At 40.6% G+C, this 20708-nt stretch overlaps 2 protein-coding genes and 1 long non-coding RNA gene across 9 annotated transcripts in view; 2 read left to right on the top strand and 1 right to left on the bottom strand.

Annotated features, from left to right (window-relative positions):
- FAM135A (family with sequence similarity 135 member A) overlaps window positions 1-15195 on the top strand; it is a 67667-nt gene extending 52472 nt beyond the window's left edge. For all 5 annotated transcript variants that reach the window (XM_015859082.2, XM_015859078.2, XM_015859080.2 and 2 more), the window contains 7 exons: window positions 4-164; window positions 2128-2219; window positions 4209-4306; window positions 8123-8274; window positions 9429-9539; window positions 13100-13213; window positions 13728-15195. In XM_015859082.2, the coding sequence (XP_015714568.1) occupies window positions 4-164; window positions 2128-2219; window positions 4209-4306; window positions 8123-8274; window positions 9429-9539; window positions 13100-13213; window positions 13728-13933 (934 nt within the window). In that variant the 3' untranslated portion in view covers window positions 13934-15195. The remainder of the gene's footprint in view (window positions 1-3; window positions 165-2127; window positions 2220-4208; window positions 4307-8122; window positions 8275-9428; window positions 9540-13099; window positions 13214-13727) is intronic.
- LOC107312054 lies at window positions 10130-15726 on the bottom strand. Of its 2 annotated transcripts, none has more exons than XR_001554370.1 (2): window positions 15596-15726; window positions 10130-13336 (listed from the first exon to the last, which is right to left on the bottom strand). It is a non-coding gene; the product is annotated as an uncharacterized LOC107312054 (long non-coding RNA). The 2 variants fall into 2 exon arrangements; XR_004306497.1 differs by having other exon boundaries at window positions 15585-15693.
- On the top strand, window positions 15597-19605 carry SDHAF4 (succinate dehydrogenase complex assembly factor 4). Of its 2 annotated transcripts, none has more exons than XM_015859083.2 (3): window positions 15597-15805; window positions 17065-17211; window positions 19336-19605. In XM_015859083.2, exons 1-3 carry the CDS (start codon window positions 15703-15705, stop codon window positions 19443-19445), a joined length of 360 nt encoding a protein of 119 aa, XP_015714569.1. In that variant the 5' UTR covers window positions 15597-15702; the 3' UTR covers window positions 19446-19605. The 2 variants fall into 2 exon arrangements, with proteins under 2 accessions (XP_015714569.1, XP_015714570.1); XM_015859084.2 differs by having other exon boundaries at window positions 15717-15824.
- Window positions 19606-20708: the final 1103 nt, after the last annotated feature.

The raw sequence follows: 20708 nt of genomic DNA, 5'->3' as shown, positions 1-20708 counted from the left end.
CAGTTTCCTCCAGGCTAAGGAAGAACTGAAGCAACTTAAACTTCCTGGATTTATGTACAGTGATGTTTTCAAACTGGCCTCTTCAGTACCTTACTTCAGTATGGAAGAGGATGACTGTTCAGAAGAAGGAATACATCTTATAGTCTGCGTCCATGGCCTAGATGGTATGCTGGGAAATATGACACTGAGTGAGATAACAGTTCAGGTTACCAGTTAGGTTTAGCTTTTGTACTGTGAACTGAGCACTTCTGGAACAGGTTCACCTGAGGAAGATGGGAATCTGACATTGTACTGTTATGTGAATGGTGTGTTCCAGAAAATCACTTGAATTAAGAATTGTATATAATGTTTGTCTCGAGTAAATATTTCTTCTGCATAAAGCCAGTTTATGCCATAATTCACATCAGTTATATCTTCAGGTTTTTATGTCATTTAGGTATTTGTCCATACCACAGTAAGAGAGCAGATAGTAACAGAACAGATTTGTTTAGAATCTGTGATGTTGCACTGTCAAGGAGAATAAAAAGTGTGCATGTTGTTATGAAAAAAAATGTTACATGTAAAATGCAGTCAGGTGTGTATGGAGTTTTAAAAGGTTAGATCATGGAATCAGAAGGGACCTCTGGAGACTATCTAGTTGAATTCTGCTGCTCAGCACAGGCTGCCCAGTGGGATTCTGAATATCTCAAGAGCAGAGACTCTTCAGTATTAAGAATGAAAATATCCCCTGCTAAATGAAAGACAATAGGAAAATTTAAGTAGAGTAGAATAGAGCAGCATAGAATTGAACACTGACATGCATCAGTCACCTCTCCAGGAAGCTCATACCAGTGTTTGACCCTTGTTGTTAAGAAATGTCTCCTAATGTTCAGTCTAAACCTCCCCGATGCAGGTTTGTGCTATTCCATGTCATACCATCATTTAATACCAGGGAAAAGAGGTCGGCACCCCATTCTCCATTTGCTCTCTTCAGGATGTTTTAAAGAGCAATGAGGTGTCACTTCTTAGTCTCCTTTTTTCCAGCGTCTACTCAGGTGTCCTTGGCCTCTCTTCTTAGGACTTGCCTTCAAGACCTTTTACCAGCTTTGCTGCCTTCCTCTGGTTGCATTCAAGCTTGAATACATTCACCTGCTTTTAGTTCAAAATATATGCACACACCAAGAAATAATGTCTGCTCTGGTTAGGTTATTTCACATCATTCTGCCACCAACTTATTTGTCTCATATTGAAAACCTTCTTAAATAACAAAGCAAGAAAACCCAGAAGAGCAACAGATAGACAGTTGGGCTGGACTGAAGCTGCACAGCTGCCTTATTAGTTTTCCAAATTCCTAATTAAAAATAATAATAATAATAAAAATAGAATGGCTTTTCCTTCTGACTTTGGACAGAAAGTATCCATTGTTCTAAAACCAAACTCAGAAACACTTCTTCCTAGTGTAAATATTTGTGCTATAGCATATAGTTGACACAAAAAATAACTTGGGCATAAGAACTGTTATTAATAAGCATGTATTTGAAGCCCTAGAACAATCCCTATAGATAGATTTTTCTTCCCAAACAGGATGTTCTTACAGATTATTTCCTCTTAATGAGGGCTGTTTTGTTTGTGGGTTTGTTTTTCTTTAAGGCAGAAAGAGTATCCTTATCCCAGAGATATGTGTGATCATTGGTATAGGAAAATCTTAAGCAACCTTTGTTTTGTATGCCCATCTGAAGGTATCTTTATCTGCTGATGGCCCAGTTTGCCTTTTTACCCTATGAGAAGCTTTACAACTTGCCCTTACCCCTCCCTGCTTCACTGAAATCTTTTAAGCTAGCTTTGAGTTCTTAAATTGACTTTTATCGAAGTTAATTAGGTTTTCAGGAATTTAATGTTCACATGACTTCCTTGCTGTTTTAAAATGATGTCTGTAATTGAATGCCATTTTTATAGACTGTTTTGTCATTGCATTTGACATTGGAAAATTTATCTTCCCGAGTCTCACTGAATTTTAATTAGCGCTGAGAATATTATTAGCTGTGTTTAAATATAAAGTTGTGCCATACGTTCATTTCAGTGCTCTAAACGCTTTTTACTGCGAGTTCCCTTTGCGGGATCTAACTGTTGATTGTTTTTCCTCTTTAGGTAACAGTGCAGATCTAAGATTAGTGAAGACTTACATTGAGCTGGGGCTGCCTGGAGGGAGAATAGACTTCCTTATGTCCGAAAGAAATCAGGTATTTGCCAGCAACAGAAGAATTACTGTAATGCAGTGAACACTGTATGCTTTCAGACATGTTTATCTATTAGCACTATTGTTTTACAGTTTATCATGTTTTATATATTTTATTGTATTCTCATAGCATCTGTAATTTGCTCTGTGGTTTACATTAAAGTGATTACAAAACTTAGTAAAATAATGAAGGATATGTATATATATATGTAAGGAGTAATATTTGTTGCTGCCATTTTGTTGTGTGTACCCATCTCTGCTACGTTCTCAGCACTATCAGTAAAGTAAGAATGGTAGATAAAATACCTTGAAGTAGTTGAAGTAGTAATGGTAGAAACTTGCATGGCAAGAATTTTACAGGAACTGATCTTTTGTCAGTGTGCTGCAAGACCTTGATTGTGACACCGAATTGACACTGAATTAGCGTTGTCTTCGATTTCTGTGGAGGTAACCTTGGAAAAGCATGGAAGTCCAATTTTCACATGGTTTTTGGCTTGTTACATATTCTATTAAATGTAGTTCAGAGAAGCATTAGAACAGAGTGTCTGCAGTGAGTCAGAGGGTAGGCTCAGTTAGAGCAGCGGTGTGTTTCTGGTGCTGCTCAGATGCTTTGAGAGCAGGCTGGGCAGGCCCTGAGCCATCCTTTCTTTTCTGCAGTCATAGTATTTTTGACAGTCCGTAGTTCTGGGATTTAGGAATTCCACTGAGACACTGAGCCTGACAGCTACTGGTGGATTTTTCTCCTTACTGTTGGCTGATTCTTTTTTTAGTGTTTTTACTTTGAGTTTCCACAGCAAAGAGCTGAGATTCTTTCTACTCTTCATATACATGAATAATCCAGTTGCAAACAGCGACATTTAAGCATTTTGGTGTTTCTTTTTGGAAAAGACAAAAACCAAAACTAGTCAGTAAGCATTCACAATTTTTTGCTTCATTTAATCAAATATTTTATGAACGAGTAGAATTTCTCCCTCTTCAGGAGGCAGCTGAAGACCCAGTTCATGCAGTATTTCTCAGGCACGTGTGGAACAATTTCTAGACATTCGTGTAATCTGCCTCTGCCCATTTTCTAACTTCCTGTCCTTTAAAATAGGTTGGTCAGAACCATATAAGGGCACTGGTGATGCTTGTGCACCATGAAATTACAAAATGCCATATTGGTATTTTCTAATGCCTGCCTGACTTTCCTTGTGTAAATTATTATATTGCACATGATTTATTGTTTGCATGTATACATGAAGCTGCTTTTCCCTATGTAACATTGTTTTGCATTTCTTGCCTTTTTATCACCCAGTCCTGCAGTAACGTCAGGTTCTTCTGAAGTTCTGGTCAGTTGTAGAACTGGTTATCCTGGATATCTTGTTTTGTTTGCAAATTCTGACATCTCATTACTCGCTTTCTTCCCTTTTGCAGACCATTTATCAGTATGTCGAATACTACAGACTATAGCACAGATCCTTTGGAACTTTCATTGAGAAGTTTTAGGCACCCATTGCCTACCTCTGTTTAAGTTTCCTAGTGTTAATCATTGCAGAGAATCGGCTGGGAATTAGGATTAGAGGTTTTGCTGTTGTTTTGTATAAACAATACTTACATAGACTTTCTGCTGTAGCAGTAATTCTCTCGTATTTCTATTTCCTGGGCAGCTTGATTTAGTTTTCAAAGTTTGGTTTTCAGTTTTGCTGCAGATAAGATTCCATGCAGGGGAAGCCTTAGAAATGAAGCTGACTGTGTCATGTTGATAAGATTTGTTTCGGTGCGTGAGAAGAAAGGAGCGTCGCGATGAAATGTTTATCACTTTGTTCCATGTTACAGGAAAAAAAATTGAAGAAATGAGAATCCCAAGCTGTAGTGTTTGTATTCTTTTAGTGTTTGTTTGCTTTTATTTGTGTTTCGTTGATCAGAACTCTGGGGAATAAGAATTCAGCCTGCAGAATGCATATTGCTGTATTGGAAACCACACTTACTGTTTTATATTTCTTTTATCTTACAGAATGATACCTTTGCTGATTTTGATTCCATGACAGATCGCCTTTTAGATGAAATTATACAGTATATACAGATTTATAATCTAACCCTTTCAAAAATCAGGTAATATCCGTTCTATACTGTCTATAGAAATAAACTTAATAGTAGAGTCCTGTGTTGTCTCGAACTGTGATGCTCGGAAGTGGCCACAAAAGAGAAAGGAAAGAGAACTTCATGGCCGGGGAGGAACAGGGAAAAGGAGGAGAGAGGGAAATAAAACCCAAGTAAGCAAGCTGACTTGATCCTGGTGGTAGTGGCTGTGGCACAGAGTGGGTCATGCATTACGTTTCAGGATCTGCTGCCCTGTACTGCCTTAGAGATCCTGCGGGGTGGTGCTCTGTAGTAAAACATAATTTTCTGAGCATGTAGAAGGAAGCCATCAAAGTGCTATTCCTAGACAAGGTGAGCTTTTTGACTGATTTTAGTCCCTTCACCAAGTATGTATGGCATATTGTCTAGATTGTCATTCCTGTAGGAAAGTTCAGCCTAACCTGCAGCATTAAAGGGCAGCCGCGTAAGAAAAATATTTCGTCTTACTTTTTATTTTTTTTATTGTTCCATCTACTAGAAAGCGTGTTCTACATCTTAATTTAGAGTGCAGTATATGCATTCCTCTTCCCTTTTTCAATTATTCTCAGGGAATACCTGTTCCATTTATATTCTCAACATAGAGCGCACTGTTGGTAGACTTCATTACTAACTCAGCTATGTTGCTGGAGTTGGCTTTTTGATAGATGAAAGGAGCAAGTCAAAGTCTGACTTCACACATTTGTTTAGACATTCTCTTATAATGCATCTGTAGTGCTTTTTGATTCATTTGTGGCTGTTAGTTATCCTACAAATTTCTGTGCAGTCATGTGTTTGGTAAAACTTATCCAGCTACAGCTACAGAATATATCTATCGTGTTTAAGTGTAATCTCATGTTTCTAACAAGTAGTTGTATTCTGAGATTTGATATGGCTAATTTTGTTGGATGTGATTAAAAGAGCCCCAAACATTACGTGATTATGTGTGTGTCAGTACTGGGGAGTTCCGTACCTACCGCTATCTCTCTTATCCTGTGGTCAGATGGACATACCCACCCAGTTACCTTCCCATAATGCATATCTGAGAATTGAAGTCTCTTTTGGTTTGTATATATTTTTTTCAGGTTTGTTTATTGCCTGTCACTTGAATGACAAAAAAGAAATAACATTTGTTATTGTTGTTTCCTTCACAAGATTTCCACTTCTCTTTGCCTGTCACAAAAAGCAGAAGTCTCCATCCATCAACTTTTGTTTTTCTTATGAGGAAGTTATGCCTATCAGCAAATCCTGCAGCTGTTTCCTTGTAGCTGTAGGAGGAATCTTTCAGAAAGCTGCGCTTACATGCACACTCTTGAAGGGATGTTCCAGAATGCCCAGGAAAACACTCTTCAGAAAGCCTCTGTTTCAATAGCCAACGCATTCCTACCTCATTTTGACTGTCCCAGTACAGAGAAAGTGCACTTTGTTGTAGCTGGTCACGCTCTCCCCAGTGGTGTGAGATCTCTTCCTAAAATCTATCTGTGTACTAAAGGTGTTCTCTGTACAAGGAGTGCTGAATTAAATTAGAAATCAGTCTCCAGACCAATAATGATTTCATAAGGCAAAAGGGACTGGGCAGCACCATGTCTCAGAAGAATCTCCCTTGTCCCTCTTCTACATTCAAAATCTTGTTATGGGCGAAAGAAAATATTCTTTATATGCACAAAAAGTTCTATATAACAAAACACTTCTAGTGTCTGTGTGTTGGGCTCTCCTTCCAGCACATCTGAGTCTTAAGATTGGTGGTTTACATCTTCCTTCAGCGGAATGGAGAGGAAAGGGTTACTGCAGGACATCAGCATCCGTGGGCTTTATGTTGGGGCCTTGGTCTTGAGTCTCCTATTTTTCAGCTGTATTTTTGCCCACATGTTCTTTCTTTTCATTGTTTCCCAGTTATTTAGTTTTTCTGTTACCCTTAAGACTGTTTTTATTTCCTAACTTACGCTTCTGCAGTGTGCATTAGTTGACTGCTGGGGACTTGAGGCATATATCTGTCTGCACTCCATCACACCACATTCTATTCTGGTGATGCACGTTTCAATTCCCACAGAACAAGTACGTGTTGTTGTTAGAAACTGCAGTGAAACTAAAGCAGCTTTAGGCCTGACTTGTTCCCGTACTGCTAGACAATTGTTGTCACAGCCAAAATAAACTCAGATTAGCTCAGGCCAAGACAAGTCAAGAGAAATTATGAGATTCTACACCATCCAGTCAGTGCAAAGCATCGTGCCTTCAAGGAATACCAAAATTGTACTCAGTGTGCTACATTCTTGTACTGAGATATGAAAAGGCACTCCCTGTGCCATCAGAACCCAGAGCCATATTGTACTGTCAACTTAGTGAGTATCTGGTAAAAGCTCATACCTGTTATTACATCAGTACATCATCCAATATATGCATTACTTTTCTTTAAACAAAATTGTACACATAATGTGACCAGGAAGCTTGAACTAGAAGTTTCACTCAAATCAGCAGCAATTTATTTCATAGAAAAACTATTGGGTAAAGTATGACCAAATGAACCACACCATTTTTCATGCTAGGCACGCATTAAAATGTCTATTCTCTATTCAGACTCTGGGCTTTGTCTCGTCCTGTCAGCTATCTCTCATGGTGATGTTTAGGGAAGTAGTATAAGCAGAGGACATACAACAGAAGGTACCCTATTATGGATATACCATTTGGCACTTCAGAAAGTTCCGAAGCTTGAAACTGTTTCAGCATCTTTTTAATGATGGTTTTTGATGGACGTTTTTTCCTTTTGTGAATTTTCATACTTAGACACGATCTTTCATTTGTTAATACAGGATAGAGAGGTTTTACTGTGCGTAGTTCTCCAGTACGATCTCAGTTTGGAAACTTGGGGTATAAAGCAAACATAAATATTACAGTGTGATTATTTAACTTTAGCAAAATCTTGTCTTCTAAAGACAATAATGTTGCCACCTGCTGTACAGAAATGCATCAGTATTGCACAGACGACTTTTTTTCCATTTACCATCTTTACCATATCCCCTGTAACTTGGTGCCTAGGGTACCATGATCCCTGCCCCTCTGCAGGGGTCTGCAATCCTAACTACGTCATAACTAGAACTGCTTCATTTTTTGGTTTCCTTGACAAAGAAATGCTTTGTACAGATTTGCAGGTATGACAGGAGGCAACTCAGATCAACTAATAATTATTCTTAGAGCTACATCAAGTCCTCAGTTTAATTTGATTAACGAGGCAGACGACTAAACATAATGTTCTCCTGGTAGATAGGTATATCTTCAGTTGCCTACGTCAACCTGATAATCGCTTCTTTTGGTCAAACTGCCAAGCAGATCTGAGATGTCACTTCCAATTTAAAATGTTCAGATTCAGTTAAGTAATGTTTTTCCCATTTATAGGGGTCCAATTATGAAATCCCCCAACAAGTTGATTCAGTATGTATATACTACACTGAATGCCATCACATGTTGAAGTTGTGATTTATTCAGATATGCACATGTCAAAATATTTTCCAAATACTTGGTGCTGGGGAAATACACCCAGCAATGATCTTCGATTTGAGTGGGAGGATAGTTTTTTTTCACCAGCTTTCAAAAACAATTTGTACAATAATTGGAGAAAACATTTTTAATGAATCTGTGTAGCTCGGGAGATAGAGGCGAGCTGTGTTTCTATTATTGCCCAAAATAAAGGCTTGGAATGTGTTAGTTATTTTTTTTCCTGTGCCCCTTCAGCATTTTATGGCAGCAGTTTTATTTTTTTTCTCTATGAAAGAATAAAAAAAATGATGACCATCAAATTGTGTTTTTATATTTAAACAGCTTTATTGGCCATTCACTGGGTAATTTAATAATCCGTTCCGTGCTCACAAGACCTCGATTTAAATATTACCTCAACAAACTTCACACCTTCTTGTCTCTGTCTGGACCACATCTCGGTACTCTCTACAACAGCAGTGCTCTTGTGAATACAGGTAAGATATGATTATTGATAGCCTGAGATCAGGGGAGGCCTTCACAAAAACTGTGTCTGTTTCTTTCCAAAATCTAATGGTAGCTCACCATTGTCTGGTAGAACCCTACCAGATCATCTGGTAGAACTCCACCAGAAACAGATTGCAAATAAACTCTAGAAAATGTTTTTAGGTAACATACAATTTTGAAACAAATTGAGGATGAAAACCTGTTTCTGAGTTTACCACTTGCCTTGAAGGGCACAAAACCAAAGTAACACTTATTTTCATGATACATAAATAGACTCATTAAACTGTTAAGAATAGGCTCTAAATCATGAAGAAAATGTATTTATTTAATGCCAGCTCAGTTATTGTGTGTTTCATACACAAGTTAAGAGAAAAAAACTTTCTACTCACATACGTTGGGCTTAAAAAACATTGACAGGAATTGTTGGCCTGTTGGAGTTAGTGTTGGAGAGTATCAAAGCAGAGCAGACCCTTCAGGATTTGGAAAATACCATGATAATAACAAGTAATGGCGTTGTAATCTAAAATACTGCATCATATGTTTATAGCACTGGCCTTCAGGGAATCACTATCAAAAATTAACTATTTCCCCGAGGGCTGAATCAGCACATAGAAGCCAGGTAGCCAATGGGCTTTGCTCATTGTCTAATAAAGAGGGTATAAAATCATAGAAATGTAATATGATTATTTTTGCCCCAGAAAATTCTGCTTTCTTTTTTATATCTCCTAATTATTTTTTATTATTTCCATTGTTTTATGAAGTTCTTTTCAGAAAGCGAGAATGCCTGTTGATTACTGCTGCATATTTCAACATCACGATGTTCTGATATTGTTGTTGTTAAAATAGGGTTTGAATATTGCCTTATGGCTAACATTGATACGTTGTCACTTTTTATAAGTATACTTATTTTTGTGAGAGCATATGTGTTAGCGGACATAATGGTCTCTGTGCTTTATTATACGTGTAGACAGGAAAGAAAATGATGAAAAATTTGAAGTGTCTTTGGGTGTGAAAATACCAAAATGAAAAATGAAACAGCAACATCTGAGGGGCTAAACATATAGGTGCTACGTTATCTTACATATGTCTAATTACTTTTCATGTATTGCTTTGCATTATATTCATCTTATGCCTTACCATATAGGACTGTGGTTTATGCAGAAATGGAAGAAGTCTGGGTCTCTGTTGCAGTTGACGTGTCGAGACCACTCGGATCCACGACAAACATTCTTATACAAGCTTAGTAAAAAAGCAGGTAAGCTTTGCTAAGATCTATTATGTTTTAAAGACTGGTATGTGTATATGTGAATAGGAAACCTAGAAAATATGTTTCCAACAGGCTCCTTTTTTCAGTTTATTTAAGTTATATTGGGTTTAGTACCATATTCTTCAAGCAAGTAAACAGTAAATTGTCCTTTTTTTTTTCTTAGAGGTGGACCAATACTTTGAGACTTTCCTTTTTAACTAATGAGCCTAAGTTCTAACTGCAACCACTATACTATGTATGTCAACTTCCTCTTGAGCTACTGCAGTGTGATGAGTCAAGTACAGCTACGCTTATTTAATATTACCTGTTTATCTCTGTGCTTATTATGTAAATATTACATTCTGCTTTAAAGTTTCTGTCAACTGATCTTTTATTTCCTCACTGGGGCAGACAGAGAAAATAAAACCTCATTTTGATAAAGGAAGGAGAAGATGTTCTTAGCATGATAACCAACCTCCACCCCAAAATTAGATTATCTGTAATGTATCATGAATATAATTTCCTCTGGTTTGCGTATCCTTACGTCACATGTTGGCCAAGGGTCAGTCTGGGCTATGAAATAATATGCAAGTCTGAGGTTAGTTTCCATTAAGCATCATAAGGTTTATTGAGGATTCATCTGAGAGGTGTTTTTACACGTGTATCGCCAAACAGTTGTGGAGCCCATAATGCTCGTGTTTAGTGGAAAATCTGGGTGTGTTTCTCTGGCAAAAGGTTTGTAGATTGTCACAGCTGAAATCTGGTTGAGAAATTTGGGCAGGAAAAGAGTGAAAGAAAAGCGTCTGTGATGTTTGAATCCAAAACTTGTATGACAAGAAACAGGAAAGAATAAAATAATAAATACATTATGAATAAATTCCCCCCATCCGTGTCATGCAGCTCTTCCTATGTACAGCATCAGTCTGTCTGACATTATTTGCTATATGAACAGTCACATAGGACTTGTTCTTGTCAAGTTCTTTGAGTTTTCTGCATCCATTTTCCTTCGATGTAAAAATCTTTTGGTGGGATTTGCTATTCGTGCATTGTAATTTATTCATTTTACAGCAGTGAACGGTAACTATCCTGTAAGTAATGAAGTGAAACTGGATACATGGTTCATAGTCAAGCAGGTGCTTATTATCACTAGTTGTGGTCTGATTTTTTTGATTTAAAGATAGCTGATGCACACTTGTTTGTTAATCGCCACAGAACGTGAGTAAATGAGTTCAAACCACATCTGTGTCATGTTATGCCGATTGAATATCAGGATGTGCTGGAATAGTGATTCATCTAAGTGACAGAACTTCACGTTACAAAGTTGTTGTTATTACTATTTATTGTTAGGTCCTTAAAGTAAAAAGAAATGCATGCGCCTAAGCCAAGTTTCCTTGTTAGAAAAGAACTACCTTAACATGTTAACTTGTTAATCGCTTTTAACAACATTAAAGATCCTACTTTTACATTATCTTCAACAATTCTGAAAACTTGTGTCTTAGGCTTACACGTTTCATACACATAGGAATGTACAATAGATTTTCCTTCTGGACATGATCATTCAAATTGATATTAAGTTAAAGCCATTTTATCTCTTACAATTACCATAACCTGTAATTGCTGATAAGGTACAAAATCTGACCTTATCTGCTCATAAAAACCAAGAAGTGGTAGGATAACTCTAAATGAAGAGAGTTTGAGATCAGGCTAATTCCTGAATACAAAGTTGCCTTAAGCACCGATCACTTTATGTTGGAGTACCATTTCTAGCAGCTTTAACCAGAAGAAAACTTAGTTTTCTGATGTTACTTCTTCATACCAATATATTTTACAATTATGTTCTTTGTCAACGATCTCCTTTCAGTTTGCTTGTCATGCCTTCAGGAGCCACTGTCTGTTTGGTAGTTTATGGGGTCTCGCAAGTGATGGTTAATTTCATACTGCGACAAGGAATTGCAGCAGGTTGCCAGCTTTGATGACGCGCAAGCTGTTCAATACAGAACCAATCGCAGCAGCACAGATGAAAAACCACATGAAACGTCTGTTCTCTGCAAACAGAATTTCATGTTGCGGTATTGATTATGCAACCAAAAAATAGATTGAATTATTTGAAATGAACTTCGTGAGATTTTTAGACACGCACACACACAAAAAAAACAGATATTGTCATCTGCATTCTAATTGTGTGGCTCTCAGGCATTTGTACCTCGGTGGAAATGAATACCTCTCGTAGCTGAATAAAACTGTAGTAATGCAGACCTGTTCTCCAAAGGATAACTGGCAATCAGTACTAATATTACTTGAAACCGGTGCATGAATGAATTGCTCAGTAAGCACCATGCTGTGATTCAGTGAGAAGTTCAGGAATCTACACGGCTTCTAATTTTTGCTTCCATTTAATCTGTGGATTATGCTCGACTATTTTCTACAAGTGACAACTGCATCTTCATTCTTACTTTCTCATGCCAAGTGGTAAAATTATCTAGCTTAGGAAATTCCAGATGTTTATCGCCATATCATCAGAACAATAATGAGAAGGGTTTGGTTTGGTTGGTTGCTTTTAAAAACCAAAACACGGAAGATTGAAGAAGGATGTGTATTTGATCACAGTATTCAAACACAGAATTGTTTGCAGTTGGAGCACGCTGTAGTTTTGGCGTGAGGAAGTGGAAAGGCAGTAGCTGCAGTAAAAGAGAAGATGCCTTCAGGTGTAATGTGAGCACCATCCCAGGCACTTCTCGAGCTTCTCTAATTCACTTGGTTAGTCTTAAAATATGCTCACATTTGCACTTTATTTTGGCTGAGAAACTCATTTGGAAGCAAATTTTTACATCATCCCTGTTTACTTCTGAACACAATGAGTGAGCTTTAGCAGTCAGTGCGTATTTCATCCACGGGATCAGACGGAGCTGGTCCAAAATAAACTCTCCTGGAATTGAGCATTATGATGGATGACAGATTCCTAATACTGACATGGTTTTTCTGCAGTTCTGTTCCTTTCATGCCACGGGGTTCAGAAATGTGAATTGCGTGGCTGTGATCTCTTCCAGGATATTTTTGTATTTACGTAGCTAGGCTGAGGTTCATATGTTCTAGCACTTCTACAGGACTTCATTAGTAGAATTCTGATGTGCTCATTTATTGCACGATGCCTCCTCTTTATAAATAATGCATTTTCCTAATCTGTGAAAGGAGGAAAGGAATCTTGTTTGGGTTTCAGTTTATGCCCATGTCAGCAACAGGTAGAGGGAAGGCAGAGAGCTGGAATTCAAGAAGCCTTTGGACAACACTCAGAAATACAGTTTGCATCTTGAGTGGCCCTTTGTGGGGCCAGGAGTTGAACTCAGTGATCCTTGTGGGTTCCTTCCAACTTGGGATATTCTGTAATTCTATTAGATAAACCATGAGTAAGCATGGCTGACATGTCTTCCACCTTGAGATGTTTATTATGTAGAGGATGCCAGCTTTGGGTGTAATGTGCTTACTTAGTGCAGTGTGGCTTTGTGGAGGGAAAAAGCAATCTTTAGTAACTGTCAGGTGATAAAATATTTCCTTTATTTTTTTCCTTGTAGGTCTTCATTACTTCAAAAACATTGTCTTAGTTGGATCTCTGCAGGATCGTTACGTTCCTTATCACTCTGCTCGCATTGAGATGTGTAAAACAGCTTTAAAGGATAAACAATCAGGTAATAAAAGTCAAGTAAACAGGATACTCACCTGAAAGCTTATAGGTCTCAGATTCATCCCATCTCATTTTGAGGGCTTAACTGAGATGCCTCAGCTATGTCTGTAGACACCTTGGGCTCACTCTGTAGTAACACAGAGGGAAAAAGAAGAGCTGAATTATTTTCTGATTCTGTCCTGTTCTATTACACACCATACATGAGACTGAAACTCAATTTACAGCTTATAAACACGGCTGAAAGTTAGGTGGGATGAACGCAACCCCCTCTGTGTTACTGTGTGAACAGGGAGGGCAAATGGCTTTGATGTTATTGAGGATGCCAAGCGGTAGCTTCAAGCACATGGGCTTTAGTCGAGACTTAATAATAGCCGTGAATGAAGATGCTCTTTTCCATTTTCAGTGGTGATTCGTTGTTGTATTTACTGTTGGGATATCCCCACACAGTCATAGTCTACATAGTCGTAGAACTGTATTCCTGGTGACTCATGCAGAACCATTTTTGTTTTCCTCCACAGGACCAATTTATGCTGAAATGATCCAGAACCTCCTTCTGCCGGTTCTTCAGAACAAGGAGTGTAACTTGGTTCGTTACAACGTCATTAACGCGTTGCCCAACACGGCAGATTCTCTGATAGGGAGAGCGGCGCACATTGCTGTTCTCGATTCAGAAATCTTTCTAGAAAAATTCTTCCTCGTTGCTGCCCTGAAGTACTTTCAGTAGAGAAGAGCATCGTAAGAGACCTGGTTATTACCTCATTATTGACAGACGAATCAAATAATGTGTGATATTAAAGTATAGCTGCAGCTGTATTTTAAGAGATATTTATACTTTTTATATGGAAGATAATTTATATCATCCGCACTTAGGGCTTTTTAACATCAACTTTACTTTCTAGGTAATGTGGCCGTGCAATATTTTTTTATTTTGTTCTTTTTACTTTTCTATCACTTTTTCTTAATTTGGGGTACCTGATTCTTTGGAGATTAAAGCACAGTGTGTTCTCTCTTTGGTTTCTTATCGGCTCTTAAGACTACAGAAGTCAACGTTGCTTGGCTCCATTTTACGGGAAGCTTTAGATGCCAGAACAAATTGGATTTCAAAGTTCTGCTGAGGCATTACACATGCAATCGCTGTATTTTAGCACTGTAGGAAGTTTAACTGGAAACAAAAACAAGCTGCTGAAATACTGTATATTTGGAAACAACTGCGTCTGTGAGTCTCACAAAGACCGTTACCGAGTTGTCTGTTCGGACGTCACAGCATCTGAACAGTTTTCTACAGAGTCATTATCAGCATTAGTGAATCCGTTAGGCCTGTGGGAATATATTTTGTACCGATCTCAAAAACACGTTAGTTTACATATTCGATTTTATTACTGGAACTTTAGTTTTCAGAAGCGAATGGCAACTAAGGGTTTTTGAATGTGTCCTGGTGGCTGCCTTCAAACCATCGGGGTTTTGCAAACCGTATTCAAATTGCTCCTTACTCTGTCGGTTCCTCAGACGAACGCGGACTGTTTTACACGGACTTCCTTGTACGTACGTGAAAGACGTAAACGTTATAAACTTCTGCAATACTTTTATGAATTCATTCAGTTTTTAAATATTGTTCAAATGTTTTATTGACTACGAAGCGTTGTAAATAGGAATCGATGCGCCTTCAAACGGGACAACGTTGTACACGTCACCTGTTCAGTGATGCAGATAAAATGTTTTTGATATACAGGAATGTCAAAAGGTCTGTTGACTTTCTACTGGTGCTGAATAGCATTGAGTTGGGTTTCTCCTTCCTTCCCTTTTCTCTGTTTCAAACAAGACTTCCCTGAAGGTGGGGGGCAAAGGGTTACGTGTGCGTTCACCAACTGTAAAGAACATCCCTGGAGAAACATAAATGCGTTGTATAATGCATGTTTATTTTTAGCATTGTGTTATTGCATCTGGTGTCAATAAAATGAACAAATGACTCTAATGGAAGCAATTAAAGGGACTGAAATCTTCTGCTAATTACCACATCCCGGGGAGGCATTTTTTTGGATATATTTAATAATTTTGTATTATTTGAAACGAATGTAGCAATAATAGTTTGTAACGAAGCCCTTTTACACTTTGTGTGCTTTGTTAATGCAGCCTCTGTATTAACACACATTCTTCTCTGCAGCTGACAGGTTTCAGATGAGCACCTGCACTCTGCCAGCAGAAAGATACCTTAAATACATTCCCATTCTAACAACGCCTCTTTTTACTAATGTTTTCTATATTATGGCGGTGCTGCTGTGCTGTAAATGTCTCATTACGTGGCGATATCTCAGCTGTCTTTGCCTAACGGCGTTACAGTAGCTGACTGTAGGTAAGTTGTTAATACCAGAGCTTACCCCCTACTCACTGGGTGCTGTCAAGGTAAGGATGTGGGCACGATAAGTTCAACCTGGCATCAAACTGTGGGCTTTTTTCTTGCTGCTTCTGGGCGCTCCCCACTGAAGGCACGGCCGGATGCCCGCCATAAGCGCAGCGCTGCCTGTGGTAGTTGCGCACGCGTCGGGCGCATGCGCGGCAGCGCGTGCTGAGCTGAGACGGGGCGGCCATGGCGCTGCGGGTGATGGGGGCTGCGGCCAGTAAGGGGCGGGGGGAGCGGGGCAAGGCGGGGGGGGGAGGGGGGGGGGGTAAAGCTGCTACCGGGTGTGTGTGTGTGTGAGTGTGGAGCAGCCCCGTGCAGGAGCGGGGCGGGGGGGATGGTAAAGCTTGTACCGGGTGTGGGGGTGTGTGTGTGTGTGAAGGGCCTGGAGCATCTCCCCTGTGAGGAGAGACTTAGGGAACTGGGTCTGTTTAGCCTTGAGAAAAGAAGGCTGAGAGGGGACTTGATCCAGGTGTATAAATATCTGAGGTGTGGGGGACAAAGTGGCAAGGCCAGGCTCTTTTCAGTGGTACGTGGAGACAGGACAAGGGGAAACAGCCTGAAACTGGAGCATAGGAAGGATACACTGGTTTGGGGCATGCAGCAGGTTGCTGTTTGGTAGGGGTGAGTGACAGCTCTGCTGTTGGAGGAGGCTGAGGTGAAGCCGTGGCTCTGCAGTGCTTGGAGCCCAGTGTGGCACAGGCAGGGTTTATTTTGGTGTCAGAAGTGAAGCCCCTTCGTTCTCTGCCTACATCCCAGGAGGCCTGTCAGCAAGGGAGCGCTGATCTGTCTTTATTTCTGGGGGTACTTCCCTTTGGGGAGGCAGAGGCTCTTTCTGACACACCAAAAAAAAAAAGCTGCTGGAAATGAGCCAAGCCCTGGAAACCTGCAGCCTTCCTGGGGGAGGTTCAGCCTTTCCCAGGGATACAGAATGTGTTCCTCTACATGGTTACTATTTAGAGCCTAGAATGCAAGGCAGTCACTGCAGAGATAATTTGAAACAGTTTAAAATGCGCTGTTGTTGATGCGAACGCAGTTATACAACTAACACGGTTTTGTGTGCATATGTTTCTAGAACCAAAAATAAGGATCTGTGCTAATTTCTTAGGTGTTCCTGAGTTGAGTTTTGAAGTTGAACACAGGAAGTTCCGTACTAACATGCAGAAGAACTTCTTTATGGTGAGGGTGACAGAGCCCTGGAACAGGTTGTCCAGGGAGGCTGTGGAGTCTCCTCCTATGGAGACATTCAAGGCTGGTCTGGACACCCACCTGTGTGACCTACTGTGGGGTACCTGCTTTAGCAGGGGGGTCACACTTGATCTGTTGAGGTCCGTTCCAGCTCCTGTAATTCTGTAATATTGGGATGTTTCTTTTTCCTCCCCTCCACTCCCTGCTTTATGGAGTGAGGTGTTCATTATCATGGGCTGATGTGCAGGTGACACGTGTCCATTTGTTTGTAGGGTCCTCGTTGCCCCGCAGCTCACTGAGGTGCTATAAGTCTGAAGGAAGACCTGAGCCTGCTAAGCAGACACTTAGGAAGCCGAAGTTACCAGTGGGCCGATTTGATGAACCGGAGGAGTCGAGTGTAGAGAGGGAACCGCTGGAAAGTAAGTCACGCTGTATGGAATTGGAAGCTGTATTTTAAAGGCAAGATCTCTCTTCCTGGGGATGCTCAAATTAGCCTGGACGTCCCAACCTGGTGTCAGTCTTCCTGTGGGCCTACTGTCTTGCAAAGGTGCCTTCCAGCATCAACTGTTCCATGGTTCTGCCAAACGTAACTGCTGCAGCAATATTGGTCTGCTATAGTGCAGCTATAAATGTTGGTCCCAGCTGCTTTTTATGATTCAAGAAGCCTGTTCCAGTTTCAGTCCACAAAAGACATTCAATCCATGCTGTATTTCGTGGTCACTCTTAGCTTTGTGTGCAGTGTTTTGAAGAGCAGCACCATGTGCTGAGCTTCCTGAGCCATCCAGCGGGGCCAGGGAGACCCAAAGAGCTCTGTGTGCTGTTGGTGCTGTGTTCCACTCACTTGGTGGAGATAGGCAGAGCTTGAGGTACCAAACAGATTGCTGCTGCCAGTCACAGAAACGTATGCTTTTATCAGACAGGAGAATGGAAGGCCTGATTCTTCCTTCTCTTTTAGTCATCTTTCTTTAACCAGTCAGATTTAACCTCGTTCACCGCCGTGTGCTGTTCTGTTCCTGCTTGTTTAGCAGTGGTGATAACCTGTGTTTGTGCATCTTGAGCAATGTAGGACAAACTCTGTCAGCGTAACGATGGATCGCTATGAATTTCTAGGTGACAGAGTGACTGCAGAATTACAGTGTCATCTCCAGCACCACTGCTGGCAGCTTCACATTGTGACTCACTCTGAGCACTGACTCAGAGTTGGGCTTATTGTGTAAGCAGTTACTTAATTCTGCATTCCTTCCTATTCCCAAGGAATGCCATCAGTGCTTCGTTTAGAACAAACAATTATTATCTTTTGCTTTTTGCTTTGATTTTTTTGAGCAAAATGTGAGGTTTCTTTTGTGTTTTAATTTAGTTGTGCTTGGGTGTTGTTACATACGATGCTGGCAGTAGTTGGCTGGAGTGCTGCTGTTCCTCCTATCCTCAATGTTTATTATTCCCCAGGCTGTTTAGTCTGGGGAAAAGGAAGCTGAGGAGAGACCTTATCGTCCTCTTCATGTATCTGAAAGGTGCTTGCAGTGAGAGTGGGGCAGGTCTCTTCTCACTAGTGACAAGTGACAGGACGAGGGGAAATGGCCTCAAGTTGCACCAGGGCAAGTTTAGGTTGGATATTAGGAAGAACTTCTTTACAGAAAGGGTAGTTAGGTACTGGAATAGGCTCCCCAGGGAGGTGGTTGAATCGCCGTCCCTGGATGTGTTTAAGAGCCGTTTGGATGTGGTGCTCGGGGATATGATTTAGTGTAGGGTTGTTAGAGTTAGGGTACTGGTTAGGCTGTGGTTGGACTTGATGATCTTCAAGGTCTTTTCCAACCTGGGTAATTCTATGGTTCTATGATTAGGAAATAGGAAGGGTTCATGCAGCCATTTGAAATTCCCACTGTGCTGTAGCTATCAAAGAAAAAGCTTTTGAGCTTCTGTATCCACTGTCAGCACATCAGCAGTGCTTAGATATTAGGGTGATGCATTTGTGCTCCCCGTACTGCCGGAGGTGCTCAAGTGCTGATATTCCCTGTTGTGATCTTCATGCATTTTTAAACAGGCGGCCCAATAGCGTGATGATGTTGATGGAGGAAAGGAGCGAAGCTACATGGTGTTAAGAGCAGATGGCGTAGCTGGGTTGGGTGTTGGGAGAGGAAGAAGCTCTGCTGGTGAGTTCTGCTCATCCCGCTCATACCCCACAGAGGAAGGGTATCCCTCTCAGGGAGTCGGCATGACTCAGCAGGCTTACGCTTCATTTTGGAAAGGCTGAAAGTCTGATGAGGATTTTATAGTGCCTCCTATGATAGTGGTCACAGTCACAGTATGGTTGGGGCTGGCAGGGTCCTCTGGGTCCATCTGACCCAACCATGGCTCTAGTAGGAACACCCCAAGCAGGGGGCCCAGGACCACGACCAGGTGGCTTTTGAAGATCTCCCAAGGAGGGAGAGCCCATAACTTCTCTGACTTATATATATATTCCTGATGTTGATGAACCTGGTTCAGTTTGTGTCTGCATTTGTCAGCACTGCATGCATTGTAATGAACTTTCCCTGTCTTTGTAGAATTCCCTGATGGAATCAATCCTGCTACAAAAGAGAGAGGTGGACCGAAGGGCCCTGAACCTACTCGTTTCGGAGACTGGGAGAGGAAGGGACGTTGTATAGACTTCTAATGTGCAACTGAATCCATATTGCTGATGATATATTTCTAGCTCTTGAAGAGCATGTATAGAATAATCTGAGCTAGATCTGTTGGGAATGTTCTTGTTTCTATCAGGCTCGTGATGAATTCTCTGGGATGCTTTATGTAAATAAACATGATACTACAACTTGGTTTTTTTGAAGCTGTTACTTTGCGTGCACCTGATGATCAGTGCTATTTATACTAGGCAAGTATAAATGGAAGTAAAGTGGATGTGAAAGTCCGTAGTTGGGATCTTGCTGAGATGTATAAAGGGCTTTTGTTTGCTATGTAAGTGAACACTTTATCTGTCTATCTATCTATAAAGGCCAGGTTGGTTGGGCCCTGGACAGCCTAATCTGGTGGCTCCCTGCCTGCACCCACTGAGCTCTCATTGAGAGCTGACCATGCCAACAAGGGAGTGCCTCACAAAGGCGGGCATCTTTCTTTCTTCTGCAAACTAAACATTCTCCTGCTAACCCATAGTGTAAATCCTGGTTGTCAGCAGATCGGCACTCAGGAAACAGAGGGTACCTCTTTCACCTTAGGAAGCAGGCCTTTGTCCCCACCTCCTGGGTTGGTGCCAGTAACCACCAAGTGTTTGACTTACTTTGGGTAGGGCATGTGTCAGTAAGAGAGGCTGAATGCTCTGGGCAGCCTGGTCTGGTGGTTGGTGACCCTGCACATAGCAGGGGGTTGAAACTAGGTGATCTTTGAAGTCCTTTTCCACCCAGGCCATTCTATGATTCTATTTGTCTAACCCAATCATGCTTTCAGTGCAGTAACCAACACAATGACACTAAGGCACAAATGATCATTCCCGCTTTGTTTTCTTGCAGTGTCTGCAATCACAAAAGAAGCACTTCAGCACTTTTTCAGTGGTGTCTTCCTGCTTATTCCAAATGATAAATATTAGTGATTCACTGATGTAGCATTAGGGTAGAGCTATGGCTAGCCACTGAATTAACCACATAGGTATGCTTTTATCGAAAGTCCTGACTCATCTATTTTTGTAGCTCTTTTCGTTAGTATAACGGGCTGGAAAGCATCAGGGAGCTGTATCCATTTTTTGTTCTCATGCATTTCTATGAGACAGAATTGTTCTGCCCATGTAAGCAGAACCTTGTAATTCTGGAGGATGCTCGTTGCTCCGCTTTGTCTTTACTAAAAAAGCTGTACGCTGGTTCTTAGCAGGAGGTTTCCTTTGCAAACTCGTTTTGTTGACGTTCAGTACAGTAAAATTAAGAAGCCTCAT

The sequence above is a fragment of the Coturnix japonica genome, chromosome 3 (assembly GCF_001577835.2).
Source record: "Coturnix japonica isolate 7356 chromosome 3, Coturnix japonica 2.1, whole genome shotgun sequence".
Taxonomy (NCBI): Eukaryota; Metazoa; Chordata; class Aves; order Galliformes; family Phasianidae; genus Coturnix; species Coturnix japonica.
Note: the sequence above shows the minus strand (reverse complement) of the source record. Positions and strands in the feature narration are given on the sequence as shown.